This window comes from Setaria viridis, chromosome 7 (genome assembly GCF_005286985.2).
Source record: "Setaria viridis chromosome 7, Setaria_viridis_v4.0, whole genome shotgun sequence".
NCBI classification, from domain to species: Eukaryota; Viridiplantae; Streptophyta; class Magnoliopsida; order Poales; family Poaceae; genus Setaria; species Setaria viridis.
This window is the reverse complement of record NC_048269.2, coordinates 16,544,548-16,571,750: the sequence shown is the minus strand read 5'-3', so window position 1 is coordinate 16,571,750 and position 27,203 is coordinate 16,544,548. Positions and strand designations below refer to the sequence as shown.

At 46.8% G+C, this 27,203-nt stretch overlaps 3 protein-coding genes and 1 long non-coding RNA gene across 5 annotated transcripts; 3 read left to right on the top strand and 1 right to left on the bottom strand.

Moving 5' to 3' along the window:
- Positions 1-2,709: 2,709 nt before the first annotated feature.
- LOC117864668 (amino acid transporter AVT1I) lies at positions 2,710-4,912 on the bottom strand. Its single transcript, XM_034748786.2, has 3 exons — positions 4,211-4,912; positions 3,492-4,099; positions 2,710-3,399 (listed from the first exon to the last, which is right to left on the bottom strand). Exons 1-3 carry the CDS (start codon positions 4,326-4,328, stop codon positions 2,878-2,880), a joined length of 1,248 nt encoding a protein of 415 aa, XP_034604677.1. The 5' UTR covers positions 4,329-4,912; the 3' UTR covers positions 2,710-2,877.
- A 1,918-nt stretch (positions 4,913-6,830) lies between these two features.
- On the top strand, positions 6,831-13,769 carry LOC117863015 (uncharacterized). Of its 2 annotated transcripts, none has more exons than XR_011898843.1 (4): positions 6,831-7,404; positions 9,841-9,929; positions 10,882-11,301; positions 12,201-13,769. It is a non-coding gene; the product is annotated as an uncharacterized lncRNA (long non-coding RNA). The 2 variants fall into 2 exon arrangements; XR_004642118.2 differs by having other exon boundaries at positions 6,833-7,421.
- A 2,370-nt stretch (positions 13,770-16,139) lies between these two features.
- LOC117862876 (uncharacterized) lies at positions 16,140-17,505 on the top strand. Its single transcript, XM_034746422.2, has one exon. The coding sequence runs from the start codon at positions 16,544-16,546 to the stop codon at positions 17,129-17,131; it is 588 nt and encodes a 195-aa protein (XP_034602313.1). The 5' UTR covers positions 16,140-16,543; the 3' UTR covers positions 17,132-17,505.
- Positions 17,506-22,443: 4,938 nt separating this feature from the next.
- On the top strand, positions 22,444-27,146 carry LOC117865958 (SNF1-related protein kinase regulatory subunit gamma-1). Its single transcript, XM_034750235.2, has 6 exons — positions 22,444-22,912; positions 24,755-24,927; positions 25,493-25,705; positions 25,787-26,062; positions 26,296-26,459; positions 26,645-27,146. The coding sequence occupies exons 1-6, from the start codon at positions 22,753-22,755 to the stop codon at positions 26,940-26,942; spliced, it is 1,284 nt and encodes a 427-aa protein (XP_034606126.1). The 5' UTR covers positions 22,444-22,752; the 3' UTR covers positions 26,943-27,146.
- The last annotated feature ends 57 nt before the right edge of the window (positions 27,147-27,203 follow it).

The window sequence follows — 27,203 nt, the reverse complement described above, 5'->3', positions numbered from 1 at the left end:
AGGCCATCCATCTCCCCTTCTTCATCTCCCCCGTTTCCCATCTCCGTGGTCTCCGTGCGCAGCGGGTCAACAATGGAGCCTCCTCCCTGGTAAGCCGCAAACCATCCCCTCTTCATTAAGTATAGTGTTTGCCACAGAGGAGTTGGATGTTTCTAACTCCGTATTTTCATTATTATACCAGGATTGATCCTGGAAATGCGTTTAGAATAGTGGTTAAGGTTGAAAAGTATAAGGTATTTGCGGAGTTTGGTATTGTAGAAATTGATGAACAAGAACATGTGCTGTGGTTTGATAGATGCAGTGGCTATAATCTAGATAGTTTGGTTGTTGAAATGGCTAGCAAGATATACCGGGGATCTAGTCAGACAATTTCAGTGTGGTCTGTGGATGTTGACAGTGAAGCTGAGTGGAAGGTTAGGAAAAATGCATCGGAAGTAGGCTGCGACACGACAACATCGTAAAAAAAATGAGATCTGGTTTGGGGGCTTAGAATTTCGCTAAAACGGTCTAGGGATTTCACTAGGAGAAAAACCCTTTCATTGGAGATAATATGCAGTGGCGGAGGCAGAACCGAGCGCGCGCTGGGGGGGGGAGGGATGCACCTACGGAGCGTGGGTTAAAGTACCCCGACTCAAGTGCTATATTATCCAAAGCTAAACTAATTATTTGCATTGAAAAGTATGCGTAACGCACGAAGTTGTAAATGAATTGCCGGCAGTCATAAACTACCTTGCATACCAGCAGACTAACCGTGAAGGGAGAGAGATTCTGTATGTATGTGTTATGTTCCAGCCTCTGCTTGGGGTGGACGGGGCAGCCGCTTTGTACAATGTGCAAAATGGTCCTCACGTACATATACGAAAAGTGGTATATGTATTTCATACGGCCTGACAGAAAGTACCATACTGACAGGACATAGGTCCCCTTTGGCAGGACTTCTTGAGCGGCTTCTCCACCGGCTTCTCACGAAACCCTACCCAACGGGTAGAAACGAAACGGCTCCGCTCGAGAAGCCCCACGATTCCCGCTAAGAGGAGCCAGGAGAGGAAGGAGAAGCCTAAAAACGGGCTTCCCGCGGCTTCACCTCCGTCGTGGGGCCAAAGTCCCCATCTTGCCCATGGGTGCACGGGGGCCGGAGGATGGCGCAGGCGCGGGTGCAGGGAGGCCGGAGGACGCCGTCGGTGGCGGCGCTGGTGCGGGGAGGGCGGAGGGTGGCGGCGGCGTGGATGCGCGGGGACCAAGGGAGGTGGGGGCGGGGGTGTGGGGGCCAAGGACAACAGCGGCACAGGCGCGGATGGAGGACGGCTGGTGGCGGCGGGCGCGGAGCGGAGGGGGTCAGCAGCGTGCGCTAGGGCGCAAGGCGGGACGGAGATGGAGGGCGACGGAGCAGAGGCGCGGGACGGTGGTGGCCACGGGTGAATATGGATAAGAAAGAGAGGAAGGGAAGGAAGGGGGGAAAGAATAGGAAGAGAAGAGAAAAGGAGAAAGGAAAAGGAAAAAAGAAAAGGGAGAGAAGGGGAAATAAAGAGAGGAGAAAAAATAGGAATAAAAGAGAAAACTGAAAAATAAAAAGGACAAGGCCATTATAGACATTTCATCATTTTTATCCATGTTACACATCTACGAGAAACCGTTTTGCCAAACGCTTTTCCATCCAGACAAGCTGAATTCAAAAAAAAGCTGCTTCACCGAAGAAACCGCAGCCGTTTCAGCCACAGCCGCAGCCCTATATATGCACAGCCCGCCTGTGACCTACAATAGCGAGATGGTGAGCAAGCGCGAGATGGTGAAGTTTCATGACAGCTAGTAGTTACTTGTAACTTATGCCCTTGTCTGAGAAAGAGAAGCCAAGCAGTGCTCAATCCAAACCTTAAAAACGCGGCTAATTAGACCAACAATCAGCCGTGGGTGAGAGTGTAGATATGCATGCATGTTGCCTTGAAAATTTATTGCAGCTCTGAGTAAGCATGCAGTAGCTTCTTCACCTCTTCAGAACTTTCCATGATAATATGCATGGGCATGTGTTTCTTTGCAACATGGCAATTTTTGTATTAACCCCTCCTGTACTACAAAGAGTTAAATGCAATGCATTAAAACTTTTCTTCAATGGAGCACACTTTTTAAAGAGGAACTAGATCAACATCAGCAACAAAAATTTTAACTTTTTAAAGAGGAATTAGATCAGCATCAGCAACAAAATTCTTGCAATTGGTCAAAAGACTAGGGGCTACCTCAAATCCAGCCATCGCCAAAGCGTAGGGTCGAGTCTCGTGTAGCCAGCATGTTGCGCCTTGTTGTGGTGTTGTCCGATGTTTTATAGGGGTAGGGCAGCAGCCACCTGTGGCCACAGCTGAAGGAGAAAAGGGCATAGAGCAAGCTAGAGCAAGCTGCAGTAGCGGTAAGAGGTGAGATCTAGCGCAAGAATAACTTGGAGGAGTCCTCATTCTGACACATGGGACACCTGTGATGAGTTTCAAAATCCAAAAATTATATTTTGAAAGTTTAGGGAGTCGGATTGTCATCCGGGACAAATTCAGGAACCTAAAATAATTACGAGAGTTTAAGGATATTGGTGACATACCAGGTATAAATTTAGGGTCCTAAAAATGCATTTTGAAAGTTTAGAAATCTGAATGACACCATAAAATAAGTTTTGGGACCCGGTGCAATTTACTCTTCTTCTTAATTTGTCAAATACATGAGGAATATTTGATAACCACATGATGATTACTACCATAAATATGAATTTTATTATATGGAGAAACAAAAAAGGGTCAAAAGGTAAATCAATCTGGTAGCTAGTAACAAATAAATACAATCCCTAATTTGGCGGCATCATCACGGCCGTCCATGCATGCCAAGCTAGCTTCTCTTCCACTATTTAAGCCTCTGGACGATTTGCTTCACAGAGCTGTAAGTCCCTAGCACAACAATGGCCGTTCCGACCACAGCAATAATCACGCAGGCCGCCGTCTCGAGCCACGGCTTCTTGTACCCGACCTTGGCGCGGACCCGGAGGTAACACAGGCTCGGCAGGAGCATTGTCGCCGTGCAGCTGAGGAGCGCGCCGGTGAGCGCGACGACGTCGGCGAAGAAGGGCACGGCGAGCGCGATGACGGCGGTGCCGACGACGAGCGCCGTTCTGACGAGGGCGCGGAGGAGCCGGCTCTTGCGGACGCCGAGCGTCGCCTCGATGGCCTCGGCGATGGGGGCCATAACCAGCGCGTACTTGGTCAGCGGGTTCACCAGCGTCGTGTAGATGGCGACCTTGGAGCTCACCTTCCCTGACGGGAGGTTGAGGGTGACCTGCGACATGAGCTTGTCGCCGTACATGAGGTACCCGATGATGCCCATGAAGCCGTAGCTCAGCGTGCTCACGGCGAAGCAGATGAACAACACCTGCATGCACACGTGCAAATCCATTCATCAGAAAATGAAGATCCTTCATTATACAGAAGGCTGCTGTTAGTTAGAAAGTTGATGAGACCTACCATTGGGAATCTTTTCTTGTCTTTCATGCCATTGTAGATCATGGGGAAGACGGCATGGCCACTGAAGCAGAAGGAGTAGAGGCTGACGGCGCTGGGCATGCCGGCCCAGTGCACGAGCCTGCCCCGCTCGTGGAATCCGACGCCGTCGAACACGGCGACCCACATGACGGCGGCGATGAGGACGACGGACGCCAGCGCGCCGCCGGCGGCGACGTACGCGAGAACGCTCAGGTTGCTGAACCACGTGGTCGGGAGAACGGCGAGCGTGGCGGCGAGGACGAACCCCTGCTTGGCGCTGACGCGGAGGCTGCCGAGCCGGAAGTCGGCGGCCGGGAACAGCTTGTGCAGGTTGTCGCCCTCGAGGATGAGGAAGTCGACGGCGACGAGGTAGAGCTCGAGGTACATGAAGGCGGCGACGGCGAGGCGGCCCCGGCGGCCGAACGCTAGAGCGCCGACGTCCGGGTAGGTGGCCACGACCGGGCTGGCGTCCATGCAGCGCTGCAGGAGGATGCCCGTGTAGCAGCAGATGGCGGCGATGGCAAGGAAGACGGCCAAGCTGGACCAGCCGCCCTGCGACAGCGCGTAGGGGATGGACAGCAGCCCAATCCCTGCAGCATATATACAGTTAAAGAACATCAAGCAATCATCCGACTAAATCGTTACATGTGTTCATGCATGGCAAATTAGGGTTGATGATGATGCAGCCATGATGTGTGTACCTGAGAGAGCATTGACGCCATTGAAGCAGGTCTTGAGAAAGCCCGTCTTGGCACTTGAAGACGACGACGACGGAGGAGGATCGATATCGGTGTTGCTGGTGCCGGTGGTAGTGGCCATTGTTGAATGCAAGGCTTGCAGTTTCTCGAACGAACACGAAGCTAGTCACGTAAGGGAGAGCTAGGTATCGTTGGCCACATGCACATGTACTAGAACCTGTTGGATCACCAGCTAAGCTTCGCCCTCCTTTTATAGGCGAGAGAAGGGAGCTTTATTTGGAAAGGTGACGGATGCGGTCAAATTCTGCGACCATTCGTCGTAGCATCGCCGCCGTTGAAACGAACCTCAGCTCAGCTCACGAGCGAATGCGATCGCCACCTGCAAGAGAATGGTATCGCCAGCGGTCGGTATCGTATGTGCAGTAGTAGTGGTGAGCTGCTCTTTTTAACCGAAGCGATCGATTCGTCGAGATATGGTCGTAAAGGTGTGTGGTAGCTGAGAGTGAGAATCTGGGATCGCAAGAAACCAAGTCATGGTGCTGAGGTGCAACGACTAGGCCAAGCGCGTGTGTTTGGTGAGCCATGTTGCTAGTCACTGCAAGTGTCTAGAACGTTGCTGGTTTCATCTCTGTGCCACGGCAGGGGGCATGAATCTGCAGAAACATAGCAACAGCATATTTAGGGGGAAACAGATTCGAACAAGCGGAGTCGAATTGAAAATGACTCGAACCTGCGAGCTGGTCGAGCTGAGTGTGTGTAATGGTTGTTGGTTTCCTCGATATCATCCTGTAGAGCTGCTGACTAAAGCAGTCAAGTCCTCCCAGTTTGCTGATTCAAACTTGATCAACCATGGATTCGAAGTGACAAGCACACATGTTATCGCTGTGCATCTCACGAATTCATCAAAGAAGAACCGAAAGAGTGAGCTACACGCCCGTCTATACATCGCTGTCACGTTGTGGGAAAAAAAATATATGTGCAGGGAAAATTAAGAAGCCACATCTTGGCCACTACGTACTGATTGATGATCGAATGTTAATGAGGGAAAATCTCACCACCGTTAATTTGTTATATACATTTTCCTTGTTAACGAAATGATAGGGTCATTTTTGTCTTTTTCTTGTCTTGCATTCGGCGAGGAATTCTCTTCTTCTTGCGCTACTTTTGTTTTGTAGCAAAGGTTCCACACGGCTAGCTGCACGAGCGGTCGAATTTTCTTTGATTGGACAAGGGACTCACGTTGATGATGTAATGGCGTCATTGACGAGTAATTACGCGTGCACGCAAAGTCCGAAATTACCGTCAGTTGATACCTGAACAAGTAAACACACTTGTCTTGCGTTGGCTGATGAGTGGCTCCTGTCGTCCTTGACTAGCTTCCATACTATGGAGGCTTCTTTTGATCTCTTCCAAGGGCAAAAAAGAAGGAATTAAGAAAAAACAAACAGCTTTCGGAAGGGGAAAAAAAAACAAAGTGTGTGCGTGCGTGTTGTGGTGTGCTTGTGCATAAGAGTCTGCTTCTGTACTACATTTCTATAAGAGAGTTAAATGCATCCATTATACATGAAGTTGTATCTTTTTTTTCACTTTGTTCTAACAAGTGGCTAACATTGTCCCCACCATACACAAAGTTGTTCGCTACGTGCATATACAGTACACTATACACCAATTATGTGTATTCCGCTGATGTGGCATAGTGACAGCTGACAAGGACACGGAAAGGTCTAGCGAATGCCGAAAGCACATGGGGGGTTAACACAAAAATTGGTATGTTGCAAAGAAACACATGCCCATATTATCACTGGCGGAGCTAGGTGTCGGGCTGTCAGCCAACCTGGGGCCATACTCCAGTGAAAGTTATAAAGAGGTGAAGAGCTCAGGAACTAAGCTACTGCATGCTTACTCATTGGACTATGGGAGTATATATACCCCCATTCTCTACGAACCAACACTGTCAGCTAACCTGGGGCCATGCTCTATTGAAAGTTCTAAAGAGGTGAAGAGCTCAGGAACTAAGCTACTGCATGCTTACTCATTGGACTACGGGAGTATATATACCCCATTCTCTACGAACCAAGGTGTCACACCCTGAAATTTTTAAATTTCAGGATGTGATTAAAAAGAAATAATTAAACAATAATTTTCTCCTAATTTTAAAATTTTTCCTAACAATTATTTTTCTTTACAGGAAATTTAGTATAGAAAAAATAATTATTTGTCTTTCAAAATTTAATAATGTTGTTCTGTGTTTGCGCATTCATGTCGATGCATCTTGATATTTCTTGAGTGAAAAAATTTTTAATATGCGTTTAGACGATGTCCAGACTATTCTGAGAATTTTCCAACTTTTTATAGAATTTGTTCTCCTTTTTCTTAGAGCTAAATCTATTTATTAGAAAGCTCTAGATTCTTTTCCATAAGTTCCAAGTATTTTATTTGGACTCCCCATATCCCAATATATCTCTATCTCTAGGAATTTTTCTGAAATTTTTAGGATTTCAGAGTATTTTTCGCGGATTTATGAATTATCTAAATTTTTCTGGATTTTTCCTTTCACGAGAAATTATTTCTGAAAATAATCTCACCTATCCTGTCCTACCGGGCCGAGCCCGTGGGCCGACCCGCTCCGACCGGCCAAGCCGCAAGCCCGCCTGGCCCATCCGGGCCCAGCAGCTGCCGCCCGAGCCATCCACGACTGGGACTCGGCCGTGCGCCGCCGCCGCCGATTTTCTCGGCGTGCGCGCCATGCTGCGCCGCCCGTGCCCTGCCCTCGCCATCTGCGCAAGCCGCGGCTGCCGTCCGCCTCGCTCGGCCATGCGCCGCACCCCGCCGCTTGCGCCGCCAGCTGCGCCGCACCGCCGGCCGCGCCACCGCCCGCCTAACTGCCTCCTGGCCGAGCCGCGTCGCGCGCCGCACCGCCCGCACTCCTGCGCGCTGCCTCGCGCCGTCCTCACCCGCCGCCGCCTCGTTGCCGCGCCGCCGCCACCCGCGAGCCGCCGGGGGACTGGAGCATCGCCGCCGCCCCTGTTCACCGCCAGAGACGCCCTCGGGACGAAGGCGATCCCTTCTGGAGCTTCGGGACGTCGCCCCGCACGCCCGTCGCTGCACCCCGTCGCCGTTTGACCGCCGGAGCGTCTCCGAGACGAGAGGCCCGAGCTGCCGCCGTCCATCGCCCGCCTCCGAATCCGGCCACTCCGGTTCGTCTCCGCCCCTGGTGAACACATCTTCCTGACCCCCTCGACCTCCTCTATCGTTTCCCTGCCTCGGCCGAGACGCTCACCGCCAGGAGCCCCGGCGACTGGAGCGCCAGGACCGCCCGGCCGCCATGGGAGCAAAAGCTCCAAGCTTTTGCGCTTAGCCCCCTGAAAGGCCCTATAATCTTTAGTAGTATTCTTGTGTCATGCAAGTTCCCAGAAAGCCCCTAGATATTACCAGATCTTTGCAAACCAGTCCTAGCCCTATCCTTTTAACAGATCTAACCTTGAAATTTACCTCTTTCGCGAGAACTATTCCATGTGTCTCGGGAATTTTCCTTGCTAGCCCCTGTTGTCTAGGGTTCATCACGTTAGGTCCTTACAACCTTGTTTGATCCATATCTTTCATGTTTTAGCTCCGTTTCTATCCGTTCAAGTTGCGTTAGATTCATAACAACATAAATTGCACGTTAGTGGTGATATTTTCCATCATTGTGTATCTTTGAAAATAAATTTAAGATTAATTTGATTAATGCTTACTCTCATATACTTTTCTAAATAAAAGCTAATTAGAGCAACACCTCGCCTTTTCATGAACTAAATGTTAATTTGCTTAATGTTCAACATTAAATCAACTTCCCTAAATAAAAGTTGATTAGGATTCTACCCCGACTTTGATAAATAAATATTAACTTGATAAAATCAACGTGAATATGTTTTCAATAACAATTTGACCAACTTGAATCATAAAGCATACGTTTAGATGTTTCATATAGTTTAGCCTTTCTAAAGTCAAATGTTAAATGGTATAAACTATACTTCAATATTTGTAATTAAAATATTATTAAGTTATAACTCAGTTTTTCTTAATTGTTGATAACATGACTAATGTCAATATGAAATGTTTTTTCTAAATAAAGTTGTTTAGTCAACACGACATATGTGTTTATTCGAGTAGTTGTTCTCACCTTTCTAAAGTTAAGTGTGTAATTGGTATAATTTTACATAAACAATTATGAATAAAACTTGACTAGGATTTACCTCGATCTTTGCAAATAAAATATAATTTGCACTAATTCCAACTTAGGGTATTTTCTTTCTGAAATATCCTTTACATATGATAAACCTAACTTACAGTCTTTTGTGCTCTCATAAATGCAAATCGTTCGATAGCTGTTCTTTGTCAGCTTTACCCCAGAATCTTTTCTGTAGATCTAATCTTCTATAAAGATTTAGATCTTTTCAATTTCAGTTCAAGTTCAGAGCCTGTTTCTTTCATAAATCTAATGAAGCTTTTCCCTTTCAAGCAAGGTTTGTGTGCCTTAGTAAACCAAATAGTTTTTCTTAGAGTTTCTGTTCTGCCTAGTAGGTCTCTATCTTCTTGAGTAGTTTGGTGATGCTCATTTTTCCCTGTCTGAGTAATCTCGTCATGCTTGTTTCATGTTCCTCTAAGAATCTTCTTTCATCGCTATCATGTCTCAGTTGTCTCTTTGTGAGTCAACTATTTTCTTTTAGTTCTTTATGCCCCAAATCTTTCGCAACCATATGTTCAGAGCCAATCTTGTTAATTTGTTTCTCCACCAACTAGTTCAATTTAGCTTTGACTAGTTCGTTGTCCCTGCAGCCTAGTTGTTCTCTCCGTAGACTAGTCTTTTCTAAACCATAATTTATGCTTTTCTTCTACGCTCTAGAGTAGTATGTTTTGTTGTTCTCATTCGTTTCACCTTAACTTATGCGCTAGTAGTGTGAGTTTGCCGGTTGCTGATTTTTAACATCAAAGTTAAATGTGAACTTGACTAATTCTTATTCAATTAGTTTTCTAAATAAAAATTGGTTAGGTTCTATCTCATTTTTCATAAACTAAGGTTTAATTGGTTAATTTCTAATTATAACTAGCTTTCTAAATAAAAGATATATAGTGTTAAACATCGGTTTTCATGAATAAAGTTAATATGCTTAATAATATTATAAATGCCTTTTCCACATTAACATGTTTAGTTGAACCCGAAATACAAAATTATTCGATTATATGTCTTATACATGCTCTGAGTTTCTAAAGTTAATTGTTAAATTGGCATAACTTGTACTTGAATATTTACAAATAAGATATGACTAAGTTTATCGTGTTTTCAATGATTAAATATAACTTGCTTAATTCCAAATAGGGTATTTCTCTTAAATAACCTATGTGCATGTTTTATTTAATTAAAATGGATCAAGCCTATAGTCTTTTTATTTCTTTTATAAATCAAACCTCTCAATAGTTTTGCCTTGTCGATCATAGTTCCGTTCTCAGCGTTTCTTGCGTTCGCGTAATCCTAGAATTGAGCTCTATCCTTTAGTACATTTTTTTAAAGCCTTTCTTTTGTTTTGGTGTATGGTTCTTAGTTGTACTTGTTTGTTTGCTTGTATGTTTGTACCGGTGCTTGCTTCGAATAGAAGGATCGCTGTTCAGAAGATTTGAAGAGTAAAGGTTTCAAGAGAGCAAGAGCCGAAGAGCAGTAAGAGTAACTTTTCGTTGGAGAAAGGCAAGTGTGTCCTTGTGCTTTTTTCCCAATAACTTTATTTAATCACTATTGCATATACTTGCATATAATTTGATGGGTCCTATTAAGGTTTGCCTAGTTTTTATGATCATTTCTTGTCAACCTGGGTTTATCTTTCTGTTGGGTAGCTATGCTTAGCTGCTATACTTGGGTTATGGTGGTTTTAATGAACTTAATCATTACACTTGTTTTATTTATGCTATATCTTTCATTAATACAAGATCACAATGCTTAATTGGAACATGGAGAACCACCCAGGAAAATAGTGCAACCACAAGGACTATCATAGATTTGGTCTTGGCTAATTAATTAGAAACCTTAGTCTGGGGTAACCTTACCGAAAGGGCAAGAGGGGTGGTGGCAAATGGGGTATAGCCCGGTCCTCTTGGGAAGTGGGCTTGGCTAAGACACTAAATCCACTAGGGAGGGCTATGCTCTGCTACTGATCCAGAAAACCTTAGCAGGTTACCACTTACTAGGGAATCTTTGTAAAGGCCTCGTAGCATCCCTATGCAATTACACCTCGGAAGTGTGGTATTGTGCCTGATCAGCACAGCATGGTTGGGTCCAAAGTTCTTTGAACTTTTACATGATTTGTGGGTAAAGTTGTGCAACCTCTGCAAAGATGTAAAACTGATCAATCAGCCGTGCTCACAGTCAAGAGCGGCCTAGACCCTCACATGATTAATATACTTGAAAATAGACTTAAATCGTGGTTATGGTTGTGCCATATGCTTATGGCTAATGTTTATGTTAAATGTGGGTTGGTATACACTTATACCTTAGTAATCAGGTGCTAATAAAATTGACCAACTAAAACTTCTTATCGCAGTAAACCAGTAAACTTTTTGTTGTTTAAGCGTTGCATACATATTTTCTCCACACTTGCTGAGTACGACATGTGCTCATCCTTGCTATAACCAACGTTGCTCAGAAGAAGAAGCTGCTATGAAGTTGTTGTGAAGATGGTGCTGAGTCCTAGGCGTACGCAACCTCCATTCGACTGTCTATGAAGTTTGGAGCCTTCGTTTCCAGGATTAAGCATAAATCTCTGATATGTTCTCTTATTCCTTTACGTGATACTGTTACTGTTATTCACTTATGATATCACTATATGTATGAAACTAGATCCTGACATACATATAGGTAGCACTTGGTTTTGTTTTAAAACTGTGTGTGACACAAGGGATTCCATTCGCAGCAGAAGTCGAGGAGCTTGTGGGACAACCATCTACAGAGAGCTGAGGGCCGCACAATTGTCTGGAGGCTAGCTTGGGCTAGGCTCTGGTCAGTGTGATCACCCTGCGAGGAAGATCCACGCTGGAATTCTTGAGCTAGGGGTCACAAGTCATAGGTATGGTCTCGGTGAAGATCTTGTGATGGACAATCATTCATGGTAAAGTAATAGACGTGTTCCAATTCAATAGTGATCCATGTTTCTCCTTTTATAAGTTTCAACTACGAGTTTGCTTATTTCTATAGTCGACATAGATTGTATAGGGTGTTCTTGTAGTCGCAGTGACTAGAATTGCATACCCAATCTTTCATAATAGCTAGACGTGTGGCTTATGTTCATGCCCTTAAACTTACACTGAACGGTATGTAGGATCGTGATAGGGTCTGATGCCTAGTAAGGTACAGTTTTCAGGAGTCAGACCGGAGGTGGAGATATAAAGATGATTTGAATCATGTGTTGCTTGCTATCTAGCTCATATCTGCTATAGATGAGTTACCTCTTCTTCATATATATATATCTGCTCATATCTGTTCATGTCTATTCACATGTCTTTCAACCTAAATCATGATTTCCAGTCCTACGTTAGTTTAGAGCTTGTGATCTTATTTCCGCGGATTGATAAACCTTGGTGGAATACTTTAAACAAAGAGCTACAATGAATCCATGTGCTTGCGGTTCACAAACTGGTGGCTAACTGCTGCTAATAATTGACAAGCAATATTTTCAATACAAAAATATGGGAATGAAAGAGTACGATTTCCACAGATAATTATTAACACTTGCAGAAGTATTACTAATTTGTACAGCTAACCTCGGCACAACACATTTGTATAAGCTAGTACACTATGGGGACTATCGGTAGGTTGGGCTAGGTGTTGACGCTCATTATTGACACACTTTTAGTGCCATTTGAAGAGCTTTTTCATGCATTTCTTATACTAACCCGCCACTTGGCACTTGAAATAACCCCATATTCACATATGTGTTGTGCTTTGGACCATATTGCAAAATTACAGGAAATACGATATAAATGAAGGGCTTTTCTATAAGTTGGATTTGGACCTGGATTTTGGACAATACAAGAAATCTACACGAGAAAGACGAGGACCAGCGGAGACCAAAAGAGGGTAGGCCGATCGGGGACCAACTCATCGTCCAAATGCATCCACATTCAATGAACCATCATTTTAGATGACTTAGAGGCGAAGCATGTGGTGATTTGGCAAGTCAATCTCGTACCCAAGCTCGTCTTTTTTGTTTTTTAGCCCTTTTGTGAAAGATTCTCACAAATATGCTCCTGGTAGAACCATTTCAAAATCTGGACCCTCAGCTTGGCGCCATCCACGCTGACGCCAAGCTTACATGTCTCGACGCCAGCCATCCTAGTGCCAAGGTCAATGCGCAGCTGCTGATGCGGATGCCGACGTGGCGGGGGCTTGGCGCCATGCGTCGTGGATCTTGGTGCCTGGCACCGAGCAATTTACCCCATACCTCTTGGGTTTCGAACGAAACAAGTATAATTATTCCGAGAAGTATGCAACAAATTATGCTGCGGTTCAACTGGTTAGAATGTGGACTTCTTATCTCAGAGACCTAAGTTCCAACCTTTGTGTTGAATTTTTTTTCTACATTTTATTTTTTTCTCCCTCCCAGATCGTGCGGCCCAGTCCTCGGCTCCGGCGGCCAACACCTGTGCGGCGGCCGTGGCCGAACCAATGGCGACCGGTCGTCGTCACACACAGCCCGGATCGAACTGCTGCTGCTCACTTTTGGCACCTCGTTGCTTTCTTTTTTTGAGGACCTTCGTTGCTTTACTAGTCATGCGGTTCTTCACCTGTGCGGCGGCCGTGGCCGAACCAATGGCGACCGGTCGTCGTCACACACAGCCCGGATCGAACTGCTGCTGCTCACTTTGGCACCTCGTTGCTTTCTTTGTTTTAGGACCTTCGTTGCTTTACTAGTCATGCGGTTCTTTTTATTTTTCTCCTTTTAAACAAAATTATTAACGCATGCATGTTCTAAGAAAAAGTGCGGTGTCTGTACGTACCTACCTGCTGCATCAATCCAGAGGGGTTCAAACTCAGGTCTTTGAGATAAGAAGTCCACATCCTAGCTAGTTGAACCACAACGTAGTTTGTTGCATATTTCTCGAAATAATTATACTTGTTTCATTCGAAACCCAAAAGGTACGAGGTAAATTGCTCGGCGCCAAGATCCACGGCGCCAAGCTCCCGTCACGTCGGCATCCGCGTCAGCAGTTGCGTATGGACCTTGGCGTCAGGATGGCTGGTGCCGAGACGTGTAAGCTTGGCGCTAGCGTGGATGGCGCCAAGCTGAGGGTCCAGATATGAAATGATTCTACTAGGGGCGTATTTATGAGAATCTTCACAAAAAGGGTCAAAAACCAAAAAAGACGGTGCCCAAGCTAAGGGAAACTCAAGATTAGAAGGTCAGAAGGTCCGCAGAAGCAGCATACCTTGCATAAAGCATATCTCCCTCGTCTGGACTCCGATTGGAGTAAATTTGGTATCTAAATTGCATGGCTCAAAAAGATCTACAACTTTCGTATAGAAAGTTTTGACGTTTGAGACCGGGAAGGTGGTGAAATTGCCTAGGCTGATCGGCCTTCCAATTTTCACTTCAAACCACTTGTATTGGGACTTTGGAAGAGAGTGGAAGTCCTAATCGGGAAATTCCGGTACCACCTAACCTTACCTTACCATAATGTCCACCCAGCCATGACATCCGCAAAAGCTTACACGGCAACAAAAATGATAAATCCTCACAAAAGTGCACTTTTGTCAAAGAAATTATAAACCTTTGGTGCTATAACACTCTAGTATTGCCACGACAGCATTCAAAAGCGTGGCAAGGCAGTCATGCCGCATTTTTGTCCCAATAATGTGACAGTGTTGAATTGGCCAGCACAAGGAGCTCACAGAGTGGTGAAAATGATTCAAATATGGAAACATAAGATACCGGTGAGCATATTTTTGCATACCATAATTACCCTTTATGCATGTACATATGCACACAGACATAATAAGGTCCCTTAATTAATATAATGGTATATTACAGCCCTAGTACCTCAAGGAAGCATGGCCCATGGGAACAAAATGCACGGGAAAAAAAAAGAAAAGATCCACACGTACGGCACTGTGGAATCCTGGCTTGATCACACTTTGCTTGAGCGGCGGTCCAGTCGTGATGAGTCACGGTGCTTGATCAGAATATCCAAAAAAGGGGAGGTCTGAACTGCGTACGTGTACGGGACTTCTGCTACGTGCGCACGCACGTGTGCCTTTTTTTCTCAATATATATGCTCCATATATTAGATAGACCATGCATGCGCACGCACATATATGGCTCTAATGAAGCGTGTGTATGTAGTAGGCCCTGAACAACGTACTCGATCAATCAGCTGCATGCTTTTGTAGATGTGTTCGTACGTACGACCAGCATCTACAGTCTGCCTGCGACAGTGAACATTTTATCTGTTTTCCCTCTGGGAAAGTGATTGTTATTCGCTAGAACTTCGAGTCAGCGAAGCATGTGCCTACGAAACAGAATTGTTGCAAATGTGTGCCATGCTTTGAGTCCCAAATCCATCAAACCTATGCATTACGCTTACGCCCTACGGTCATGAAAAAATGCGAAGATAATTCCTAGATAGCACGTATTTAATTTCTATCGTCTTGAGTTTTCCGGCCTGCCTGTTATATTATATTATTGAAACACACGAAAAATGTAGAGGTAAATATAAATCCTAATAAAGGTACTATTGTATTGTCCCAAGCGATGAGTACTAACATGGATTTTTGTATTTTTTCACTCGGTTAGCAAGTTCACATGGAGTAATAAAAAGATTCGCATCTGCTCTTTCGCAAGGGTAGGCTCTCTGATCGCTTTATTCGCATCCACAGAAACTATGGCCTTTTCCTGCTCCGGGATGCTCCCAAATGGGCACTGGGCCACTGGCCGGCCATTTGGCGCGGTGGAGTGGGAAAAGGCGCGCGCGCGCCGCGCCGCTGCGTGCGTGACCACGGACGGAGGGCAGCGGCTGCGTGGGGCTTTCCGATGATCTGAGCAGCGTTGGCTGGCTGGCTGGCCGGCTGCCCACAGGAGCCTTAGCGGCGAAGGCTTTCCCTATGCGTGGAGTAGTGACGCTAAGCTAGTCCGGCCATCCAGTGCCACTGGCACTAGACGTTGGGTACCACTAGTGCCTTTTCTTTCTTTTTTTTTTGAAACCACTAGTGCCTTTTCTGTTTGTTATTTTATTTAACAGCCAGATCAAAGCTAGGGAGGGCCAAGTTACTGGTTCATTTCATCTGCACAGTCCAGTGAGTTTCTGAAGCATTTCACCCCTGCAGTTTCCAGAGCAGGATGGCTCCATCTCCATCTGAATTGTTATCTGCTTCATTTTCTCTGAAATTCGCACTAAGACGAAAGGCTATTTTGTTCCTTCTTGCCAATGCAAGGAATTTACGTACCATGCATATCCTCGGGAAAAAAAAAACACACGCATATCGCGCGTGTGAAACTATCGAAGCAAGACAGTCCTGCGATGGCATTTGCATCAAAGTAGAGATGCTAAATATAATAGTAGATACCTCACCGAAATTGCTAAGAACAAACCAAACATGGAAACCAGAAAGGATAAAAGAAACTCTCTTGCCCGCTTTCCTTGCCAACTGTTGCGCACGAGCTGGCCGCCGCCGCCACCGGCCAGCCGGCCGTCCGCATCACAGGGCCAGGATGAAATCGGCCGGCGACCCCACGGCTGGGGATCGGCTAGCTTAGCTTCTGGTCCTCCGATATTTTCTCACAACACAACAACGTGCAGGCACCACGCATCCATCAACCTTAGCTTTTCCCATGCATGCACGCGTAGGTGCCCACAGCCACCTTTAGTTACGGCTGCCTTTTGCTTTCGCGAGTTTTTGCCAGCGCCTTTCCTCGATTTGCCCGTTCCTTAGCCGCCCTGTAAACCTCCCTGCTGGCTGCTGCAGCTTTCGTCTTCCTTCGCGTGACGATGAAGCTTCTGGAGCACATGCAACGCAACCCTACTTGCTGACCTCCTCCTCCTGGCTCTCCTGCTCACCGGCCACCACACCGCCACCCTCCTCTATATAAACCCCTGGCGCCCCACAGGCCAAACTCCATGCCCAACCATCCAGCAACGCTCACCTAGAAAACTGTTACCCACCTCTCGATTAATTTGAAGATCATTTGTAGACACCACCACACTCCTCTGCTGTTTCTTAACAGCTGCAATTGCAACCTGCATATACCCAGTGTGAGATTCTGAGCGAGCGGCGTCGATCGATCGCATCGTATCGCAAGCAAGCGAGCAATCAAGATGAAGACGAAGGCCTCGGCGTTCTTGAAGCAGATGGTGTCGACCATCGTGGCGGCGGTGAAGGCCAAGTCCACGGCGGTGCGCGTCAAGACCAGCGCCCTCAAGACGCGCCTCCTCATCCTCGGCATCCTCCGCAACAAGAAGATGCTCATGGCCGCTATCAACCACAAGATCCACGCCATCATGGGCAACCAGCACCAGCAGCAGCTCGCGGACAAGGACGCCGCCACCGGCGACGGCGACGACAGCGCCAAGAAGGCCATCGTGCTGTACGCCGCGCCGAGCTTCTCCGACGCGGAGCTCGTCGCGCACGAGGTGGAGGCCCAGGACGAGGAGGACAGCGACGACTACCTGACGCACACGCTGTTCGCGGAGGAGGAGGACGAGCTGGTGAGCGCGCCGGGGTCGGTCATCGACGTGATGCGCGACGCCAGGGAGAGGGAGGCCGGCGAGGGCGCCGAGTTCCGCCTCGAGGACGAGATCGACCACGTCGCCGACGTCTTCATCCGCCGCATCCACCGCCAGCTCAAGCTCCAGAAGCTCGACTCATTCAAGCGCCTCTGCGAGATGCTCGAGCGGGGCGCCTGACGATTGATCAATCAAGCATGCATGGAGGCCAAGATTCGTACTGAGCTGAAGCTAAGATCAAGTTTATATAATTATCAGTTACTTAATTCACGTGCATGGAGTGGTGGATTAATCCCGTGCATGTAATTAATGTAAGTAGAAGGAAGAATAAAGGCGGGCAGGGCGAGAAGATGCTTTCCTTAAGCAAGGGTTTACATAAGTAGTAGAGGGATGGCAGCTGGGTTTAACAACTGTAGTCATGTTCTTTGGTTCTTTTGGGGGAACATTGGTCATGTGCTCAAAGCTTTCAAGGAATCAATAAAAGCGAGAAAAAAAAAGAGAGAGTGTATAGATTGGACAAATGTGATTGGATGAACCTGAGGGAGTTCTTTCTATTTGTTGCACCTAAATATTTGGATGCACTGTCACAACTCACATCAAGGCACCGAGTCATCATCTATCGATTTATCTGAAGAGGGACAGCCGGATACAGATATTTGTTAGGGAATATTCTTGCAGCATAGTAACATGAATCTCTTTTTTCCTTTAAGAAGCAAAAGGAATAAAGCAAGCACCAGTGAGCCCACCAGAGAGCTTCTGATCAATAATTGGTTAACGCGCGCGTATTACTGTGGGGAGTTTTATTTTGCTACGTGTCTAACATAATATATATATACACACATATACATATATATATATATATACATGTAGATATATACATGTGTGTGTATATACACATACATGTGCGTGCATAGCAAAAGCTGGGTATTTAAAAAATCCAAAACGTTTAGTAATTTGGAAGAAAGGGATTAATTAACAATCTCCTGAAGGACCCTCTGGCTAGTCACGACGAACATGACAAGCCTGTTCCAGTTGTGTTGAACAAAAACAAAACCAATCATGGAAGGCATAAAGCTTCAAGATAGCTGCTGCACATCGCAAAGAAACCTGAAAGTGCCCCTGTGTTCTCCCCTGCTTTTGGTACATCTCCGAGCACTGCTCATAGCTGTACGCCGGCCTGTACGATCGAAGCAGCGTCGGGTCCTGCATCGCACCACACACAGCTCACTCCATGTCCATGGGTCCACCGACACGTTTGCATTATTGTTTGTTCACTAGGGCCGGAGAGAGGAAATAAAAAGAAAAGATGGAACTTTAGAAAAATGGAGAGAAACCCTTAAATCGAAATAATTCATCGTGAGGAGTGTCAATTAAATCGAAATAATTCGCGTGAAGAGTGTCAAATATTGAAAGGTATGCGAATTGGATATCAAATCCAGTGAGGCGTGCGTATTGAGTGTCAAATATCGAAATTTCTCGATAGCCACTCGCTGCTACACACTTTTTATCGTTATTTTACTTCGTAGATGTCTGTTACAAAATCTAGGCCTTGTTTAGTTGCCAAAGTTAGTAGGTGCCAAATTACTGTTACAGCACTGTAGCACACTGTAGCGTTTCGTTTGTATTTGTGAATTATTGTCCAAACATTGATTAATTAGGCTCAAAAGATTCGTCTCGCAAAGTACAACAAAACTGTGCAATTAGTTTTTAATTTTATCTACATTTAGTACTCCATGCATGTATCGTAAGTTTGATGTGATGGGGAATCTTCTTTTTGCATAGTGTTAAAGTTGGGAGTTGGGGTGAACTAAACAGGTCCCTAGAATGTGTGTGATAATAACTAGAATCCGACACATTGCTGGCGTGTCCATCTGATGTGATGCAGCCGACGCCGAGCCTGAACCTGCTCTCGGAGAACGCCCGGGTCACCTGCCGGGAATAGAAGCGGCTGCTCGACAGCGGCGAGCCCCACCTCCTGCTCGACGTCCGGCCGGCGCACCACTTTCGGATCGCCTCCATTCCCCGCTCTGTCAACATCCCGCTCCCCGACCTGGAGAAGAAGCTGCCGCTGCTCCGGGAGGGTCTGAGCAAAGCGGCGGCGGCGCGCGGTGGCAAGCAGCAATGTCAGTGTCCTCTGTACGTGGTCAACCGGCGCGGCAACGGCTCCCAGGTCGCCGTCGCCGTCCTCCGGGAGATTGGGTTCCTGCACGCCAGCATGTCGTCGGCGGCCTCGAGGCGCGGGCGGCGGAAGTCGATCCCAACTTTCTCGTGTAGTATTGGTGAAACTCGAGTACTGTTCGTGTTCATCATGTGTGCTTGGCTCTGCTCTGATCCTTGTCTATCATGAATGAACATGTCGGAATTGAACACGAACGTGCACAAGAATCAGTCAAGTGTTATACGCAGGCACGTCCTGTCCAATTTTGAGTTTTCGACGCAGCAACGTGTCGAAATTGAAGCAATTCATGGATCAGAATATATACAGTGTTATCTATTTAATTTCACGCAAAAACACCTAACGTGACACGGTGTCAGTGCCGGCGGCGTTTCCCGCTGCCGGAGGCCGCCGCCCTCCATGCCGCCACCTTGTCGTAAATCGCCCTCAGGTCGGCGTCTACCTCGTCGTCGGTGAGCGGCCGCCAGAAGTGGAGACTCTCCTCCTCCACGGCTTCCGCCTCCTGGTTCCTGTCGATGTGCTCTTTCACCATCGAATGTAGGGTGGCCATGTCCATCTTCGAGGCCACCTCGAGGCCCACGCGGAGGAGCTCGTCCTCGCTGGGCTCCTGCGGCGGCGGGGGGGCGGAGGACGAGGGCGCCCCGTGGTTCTTGTGCGGTTTGGGAGGGCGATGATGCGGCGGCGGCGGGGCGGCCGGTTCCCGGATAAGCCTCGAAGAAGAGCTCGACGCGGCGGCGTAGTAGGCACCGCCGCCGCCGCCGCCGCCTCCCCACGAGCTGCCGACGGTAGCCTGATGGTATCTGTGCTTGCCGCCGGTGACGGTGCCGTTGGACCTCGCCGTGACCGACGGAGAATCGTACCGGCCGAAGCCACCGGTGAAAGCCCGTGCAGGAACGCCATCCGCGGCGGCGGAGTACGCCCCGTTGGGCTTGGTCGGCCTGTGCGGGCGCGGCGAGGCAGGTCGTCGTTCCCGGACAAGCCTCGACGAGGAGCTCGACGCGGCGGCAAGGTGGTCGTCGCTGGCGTAGTAGGAATTGCCGCCTTCCGTCGTCGAGTAGCTGCCGGCAGCACGGTGCTTGCGCCTGCTGCCGATGACGATGACGGCGGGCCTCGCCGTGGCGGGCGCGGACTCGGAGTAGTGGACGACGGCGCTGAAGCCTCGTTCAGGCCGCACGGATGCGGCGTCGTACATAACGGAGCCAGATTTCGTCCCCTCCGTCGCCGGCGCGCGCGGCCGACGGTGGTGGTGGCTGCGGCGCGCTCCGTCCGTGGCGCCCCCGTCGGCGGCGGCGGCTTCGATCTCGGACAACCGCGCCGCGGCAACCACTACTCCAGAACCACCAGCATCATCGACCTCGTGCTTCCTCCTCCTCCGCTCCTTGCCGTGGCCGGTCACTGCCGGTGCCACCACTGGCAGCGAGTGGTGGCCGTGGACGACGACGGCGGCGTTGTTTGTCGCGGCGGCCGCGTGGCCCTGCGTGGGCACATCCTGCGGCGGCATTCCGATATACCTACCGATCGGCGGCGCACAACACGGCGGAGGGCGTCGATCTCGCAGCTTCGCGAGCAAGAAAAATGTACTCGATCGGGGGCGTGACGCGCTGCAGTCTCTTGTTCATTTATAAAGCTTCTCCTCGCCGACGCGGTGTCCGATTGCGTCTCGCGGGGCAGGCGGGCGGAAACGAATCCAAGGCAGGTATGTAACGGAACGTGGACGAGAAGCCACCGAGTCGCGGTCGGAACGGGAGACCTTGTGGCCTGTGGGGCTGTGGGCTCTGGGGGATGTGGCCACGCGCGCAACGCGCGGTCTTCGGCCCAACGCGTACGTGTGTTTCGGCCGAGCTTACAAAGGCCCACTAATATTTTTCTTCGTGTTTGAATTCGGATGGGCTGGCGCGTTGTCAAAATTCCAAATTCCTTTAAGAAAACCAAACATTATAATAGTCCTCTCGTAATAAATATATAAAATGAAACATGAAAGGAATTGACGTGAGATGTCGTCGTCTCGGCGTCCATTATCAGTCCATCCTTTGATCGTGTGATGGGAACATGGAGGCAGCACCGCAGCAGAGAGATGGGAGATATTTTTAATTAGAGAAGAGGATAAGCATTAAGCCGCCGATGACGCTGCAGATGGCCCACTTGCCCCAGACTGGCCCATCTCACCCCAGCACGCACGGATATACTGCTGTTAGTAGTTACTACGTGTCCATATCAAAAATAAAGAACAGAGAGAGAGTCTAAACTCCTATCGAGAATTGAGATCTCGGGGAAAAAATGTTACGTGTCTGACAGGCGGGGCTTTCTGTTTAATTTTGGCTATGTTCGCTTCAGCTTATCAGCCACCGAATAGTATTTTTCTCTCACAGCAAGTCAGCCGTTTCAGCTTTTCAGCCGGCTTATAAGTCCAGCCGAACAACCTCTTGGTTTTCTCTACGGCGCTTCGCCTGACTCTTTTGCAGTTCACTTGTAGCAATATTTGAAACTCTGTTGTTTCCGACTTCCGAGCATTGGTTTCAAACATTTGTATCGTGCCTTCATACAATACTATTTGCTTTATTGCGTCTGTTAAGTATTTTAAATATAACACTGGCTGGTGTTGATGGGTTCTTCGACAGTGGATACACTAAGATAACATATATGGGTTTTAGATTATGTATATTAATTAATTTTACGTATTTTGGCATATTAATGTTTAGACGACTTAATATACAGGCTTGTGCTATCAACAAAGTTACCTTGTACAGTAGTTAACTCTGTAATCTCTTAATTTGTTCATAGATAAGAAAATAATGAGATCATAACTTTGTAATAACACAACAACAATAAGTTATTAGGACGTTTCAAAAAAAAATTCCTGCAGCAGCTAATTGTTGCCTTGCAAAATAATTTTACAATATGGTAAAATTATGTCAATATTTTAGGAAAAGTATTTATTGTCGTGAGTCGTGATGAGGTTGGAGGTTGGTGTTCTTTTTTTCCCCCGAAGGAACATTGTAGATGCCACTGATGCATGTACCGAGAAGGCGAGAAGGAAGCAGGAAAACCAGCAAACCGCCACGTCGTCGTATACTGCACTCGTATGCCGGGGTTTAGTTGGTGCCGCAGCGGTTTTCTTTACTCCTACCGGGAGGAAACCTGCCGTGCGCTCTGCCTTCGCGTCTACCGCTTCAATGACACGTGGGCCACACCATCAGACGCCCCGCGCTGTCAGTGACGGTAGCTGCGCAGCTCCCACGCGAGCAGCCCCCGAGGCCGAGGGGCCCTGCCCTGCCCCGCCTTCGTCAGCTCGTCCCCCCTTCCGTTGACGCGGACAAGGACAAGCGCAGAGAGAGCACACTCCACCTGCAGCCTGCGCACTGCCGAGAGCAAAGGCGGCTGGTATTTTTCCTAGCACCAGCAGTTGATTGCTTGGCATCGTTATCACCAGCGCACGCTCGCGATTGGGTCCTTCGTAGTTATCTCTAGAAGTTGGAGGTGGAACAGCGGAAGCAGCAATTGAGAGAGAGAGAGAGAGAGAGAGTTCTTGGACGAATCCATCCAAGAAGTCCAGAGGGGACAAGGAAGTAGGGGAGGGAGCAACCATCGTTTGGAGCTGGGAGTGGCCGAGTGGGGCAGGGGATCGATGGAGATGGAGAGCCCGCGGAGCCCCGAGGCGGAGATCGGGCACCGGGTGGAGGACCTGTGGGAGGTGGCGGAGCCGCAGCTCTCGCCGTCCGAGAAGCTCAACTCCTGCTTCGAGGACATCCCCGTCGCGTCCTTCCCGAGCACGCACCCGTCGCAAGGTATTGCCTGCTATCTTCCTTATCAGTTTCACCTCCGCTCCGTTCCCTGCCTTGGTTCAGAGGTCAATTCCAGCTCCATGCGAATTCGACCAATTTTTTTTTTAAAAAAACTTTGATGCAGCGAAATTCACACACCCAATTTATCTTGCTTTATCATCTTTGATCCGCTCCCATTCCGGTCCTGGTTACAGACCGTTAGTTCGCTCTTAGTGCAGCGGAACGCAGAATACTGAAAGTAGCACTGCGTGTGAGCTTGGATGCAACTGGATGCAGACGAACAGTTCTCTCGGTGCCAATTGCATTTACCTCTGTCTTATTGTTCCTATTATCTTGGTGGTGTTAAGATCCCCTTGCTCCATCTGTCGCTGGACACTGGAGTTCTGATAGATCCAACACATGAAAGAATCAGTCCACTTCTTGAGTTCTGTCATCATCTTTCTTTTCATCCTTTTCTAATAACTTGCACTGGACAAACAACTATATCCTTCTTTGTTGCCTTATGTGGCTCTTGTGTGATCAATTTAGTGAGTGTGTCTTTTCTGAAGCAAATGCACCATGTCGAACTATTCTTGATAGGGTGAATCGTGAATGAGTGGTAGTTCTATTTCTATGAGATCAGGATTGCAAATGTACTGTTTCAGTCTGACAGAGAAAGTTCTATTTTCTTCCCGAACCTCTACAGCAGTTTCACTGAACCTCAGAAAGAAAATAACTTTCTTTGTTGTCACGATATGTGGCCGAACATTGTGATTCTGGTTGTTGGTTGAGGGGTCCTTTTCATCTCTTGACCAACTAAGCAAGTGCCGGGGATCACTTTCTTTGTTGTCATGATATGTCTCCCCACTTTGTGAGTTGATGTGGATAATTATCAGCTTCCTCAGAAATGGCCCAACTGACATGATTGCAATAGATATCTTCTCAAACAGTCAGGGTCCATGTTACCTTTTTTTTTTCCGTCCAAGTTGTGATCTTACCTGGTGAATTGTCTTAAAAGAGATCTCATTTGAGCTTTTCTCACCCATGTTCTTTTGTTTGCATAGAAATGCACGTGCTTATATATGCTGGTCGGCATGGATCATTTTGTATGTGTTGTGCCGATACAGTCATGCAGAAATGTACAAAGATGTGTAGGTTTCATGGTGTTAATAATCAACTTTTTGCCTACCTGGTCCCACATCTGTTCCTTTCTTGGACACACTCTTCTGTGATCAGTTTAGTTATTCTGGTGATGCTAGCCTGAACAACTCCCACTCAAAGTCCAAGCAAGTTGGCAATGACAAGGCCGGACCCCCAAAACGAAACTGAATAGCACCAGTGGCCTGCCAAATGTTCTTAGGTGTTGCTGTTCCATTGTATGTCCTAGAGCAAACATCTTTACTCCTTGATGTCCATGTATGCACTTATCTTAATTGATAATTTTCATGCATTTGGATTACCTATGCATTCTTATCCGTTAAATAAATGCATGCTTTCTTGAGTTTGCACTTAAAACTTCCAGATCCTTAGATTTTCTTCAAACATGATTTCAGCTTCTTAGCTAAAAATAATCAAGTCCAAAGGAACAAAACTATTAAACTTCAAACGTTGTTTATGGTACTGGTGGATATCTGGGTGAATATTCTAGGTGATTATTTTGAGGTGATGGGGTACTGGAATACCTCAATACTTTTTTTTAAAAAAAAAATTCTTTATGTAGCCTATGCTATTATTTTTACAGCGGTGAATTTATTGATCATCACACAATTGTATATACTCCCTCCATTTTTAAATATATAATGTTATTAAACATAATCAGATCATAATTTCTGGTTTTGAATGTCAAATGTGATGTTTTTCGTGCAGTAATTGAGATACCTTCAGATGCCAGTCTTGCTGAAACTGTCGAAATATTATCCAAAAACAAAATCTTGAGTGCACCCATAAGAAATGTTGAGGCTCCAGAAGATGCTAGTTGGATGGACAAGTACATCGGTATTGTGGAGTTTGCTGGTATTGCCATGTGGCTGCTCAGTCAGGTCTGTAACCATGGCACTGGAACATATATAAGCGTTCTCAGCTCACAAAGTAGGTAGATTGGCCAGATATGTATAATTAACCTGGTAGTAAGAATATGTTGATCCTCTGGATCTCTCTATGATTTGATGCATTTCTGTTCAGTCCGGATACCATGATTTCAAATATTGGATTATGGGCTAAATTTGAAGAAAATAAGTTCAACGTTGGACTGCATACACGCAGCTAAATTAGATATAAGCTACATAGAACTGTCCATCAAGTCATTCTCTGCAGCTTAGCCATTCTATGGTCTTGTTAGTATAATTATTCAAGTTGATAAAATCTTGGGCCCCCCTTTCCTTTTCTAGGGGAAAACAGTAAGGGACTACTGTATGTAATTCTGACCATTGGCAAACATCACATATTTTGAATGAGAACACAGCTCAGTAGTGTAAAACAAATAGCACTTATGATGGGAGCAGCTATTATTTTTAATAGTATCACCATCACCTATGTAAGTATGTAACTGATATTTTATTCGACACTCATCTTTCTGAAATGAATTGTTCTTCTGCTTGGCAACAGTCTGATGCTGCAGCTAATGGGACGACCGGTTCTGGAAATGGAATAGGATCACCTGTCTCCAATCTAGTTTCTAGACTGGGCTCTTTCACATTCAAAAGGACATCATCCGGCAGGGTAGAAACTACTACTGATTCAGAATCAGATGAATCTGCATCGGTTGGTGGAAGCTTTTTCGAAACCCTCACTTCCTCTGAATTCTACAAGAATACAAAGGTGATTTTCTGTTGCGCCATATTTAAATAATTATAACCTGAAAGCTTGGATCAATCCTTGACACAAGTTCTGCCATTATAGGTTGGTGATATCTCAGGGAGCTTTCGGTGGGCACCATTTCTCGCACTGCAGATGTCTGACACATTCCTTACCATGTTGCTGCTTCTATCCAAGTACAGAATGAAGAGCCTGCCAGTTGTAGAGGTTGGCGGAGATAAGATTGAGAACATCATCACGCAATCTTCTGTTATGCACATGCTTGCAGAGTGTGTTGGACTTCCCTGGTTTGAGAGCTGGGGGACTAAGAAACTTTCTGAGCTTGGACTCCCTATCATGAAGCCATCGAAACTTGTCAAGGTGCCTTTGAATGACCTTTGTTTTCAATTCATACAACTGTCATACATCTTGATCTGCTTTTTTCGCATTCACTTTCCTTTCTGCTCACTATTAATTCAATTGGAAGTTATCCAAATCTAAAGGAAGATCAGATTCATTAAAACCATGCTGTGCTAACAAACCTGCCTGTAAACAAGCACGACTCATGTTTGTGTATGATATGAGACCTATAACTGTAGCCTCCTCTTTTACAGGTAAATGAAGATCAACCGGTTCTAAAAGCCTTCCAACTGATGAGGGAAAAAGGGGTTGGTGGTCTACCAGTCATGGACACAAGTGGAGCAAAAGCAATTGGTAACATCAGTATCAGAGATGTCCAATATCTTCTAACTGCCCCCAAGATATACAAAGAGCACAGGTTTGTAATCCTGATACATCCTTTGTGGATACGGTTGTTGATAGGCTTCCTTGTGTATGATAAGCAATGCCAAAAAAGAAACCCTTCGCTGCTGTTATTGCGCACCGTGCACACTTCACCTGCATTGTAGGAACTATGAAAACCATTGCAACTGATACCCGTTTGAACTGTTGAATGCAACACAGGACGATCACAACAAAAGATTTTCTCACTGCGGTCCGACACCATCTTCAGGAGCAACATGAGGCCTCGCCCTTACTGCACGATGTAATCACTTGCAAAAAGGACGATACGATCAAGGACATTATACTGAAGCTGGACTCTCAGAAGATTCACAGGATCTATGTCGTAGATGACAAAGGAAACACTGAGGGGGTCATCACATTGAGGGACATAATCTCAAAGCTGGTGCATGAGCCGCGCCACTACTTTGGGGATTTCTTCGATGGTGTTGTTCCCCTGCCTGCAAACAGCACTGTATGACACCGCATCACGGTCCAGTTGCACTGATATACCTGCGCAAATGTACATTATGAACTGTTCTGGAGGTTCCTTGCTGTGTAGTCCTTTTCTGAACCTCCTCAAGTAAACAGAGTATTACCGACAAGGACGTACAAAAGACTAAAGCGTTAATGAATGGAAGTGGTGTACCCTGAATAACTAGGGGACTACCTGAGCCTTTTTTCATTTGTTTTTGTACAATCCTGTCTCCACTCTTCTGTTTTGCTAAAGATTTTCACTTGA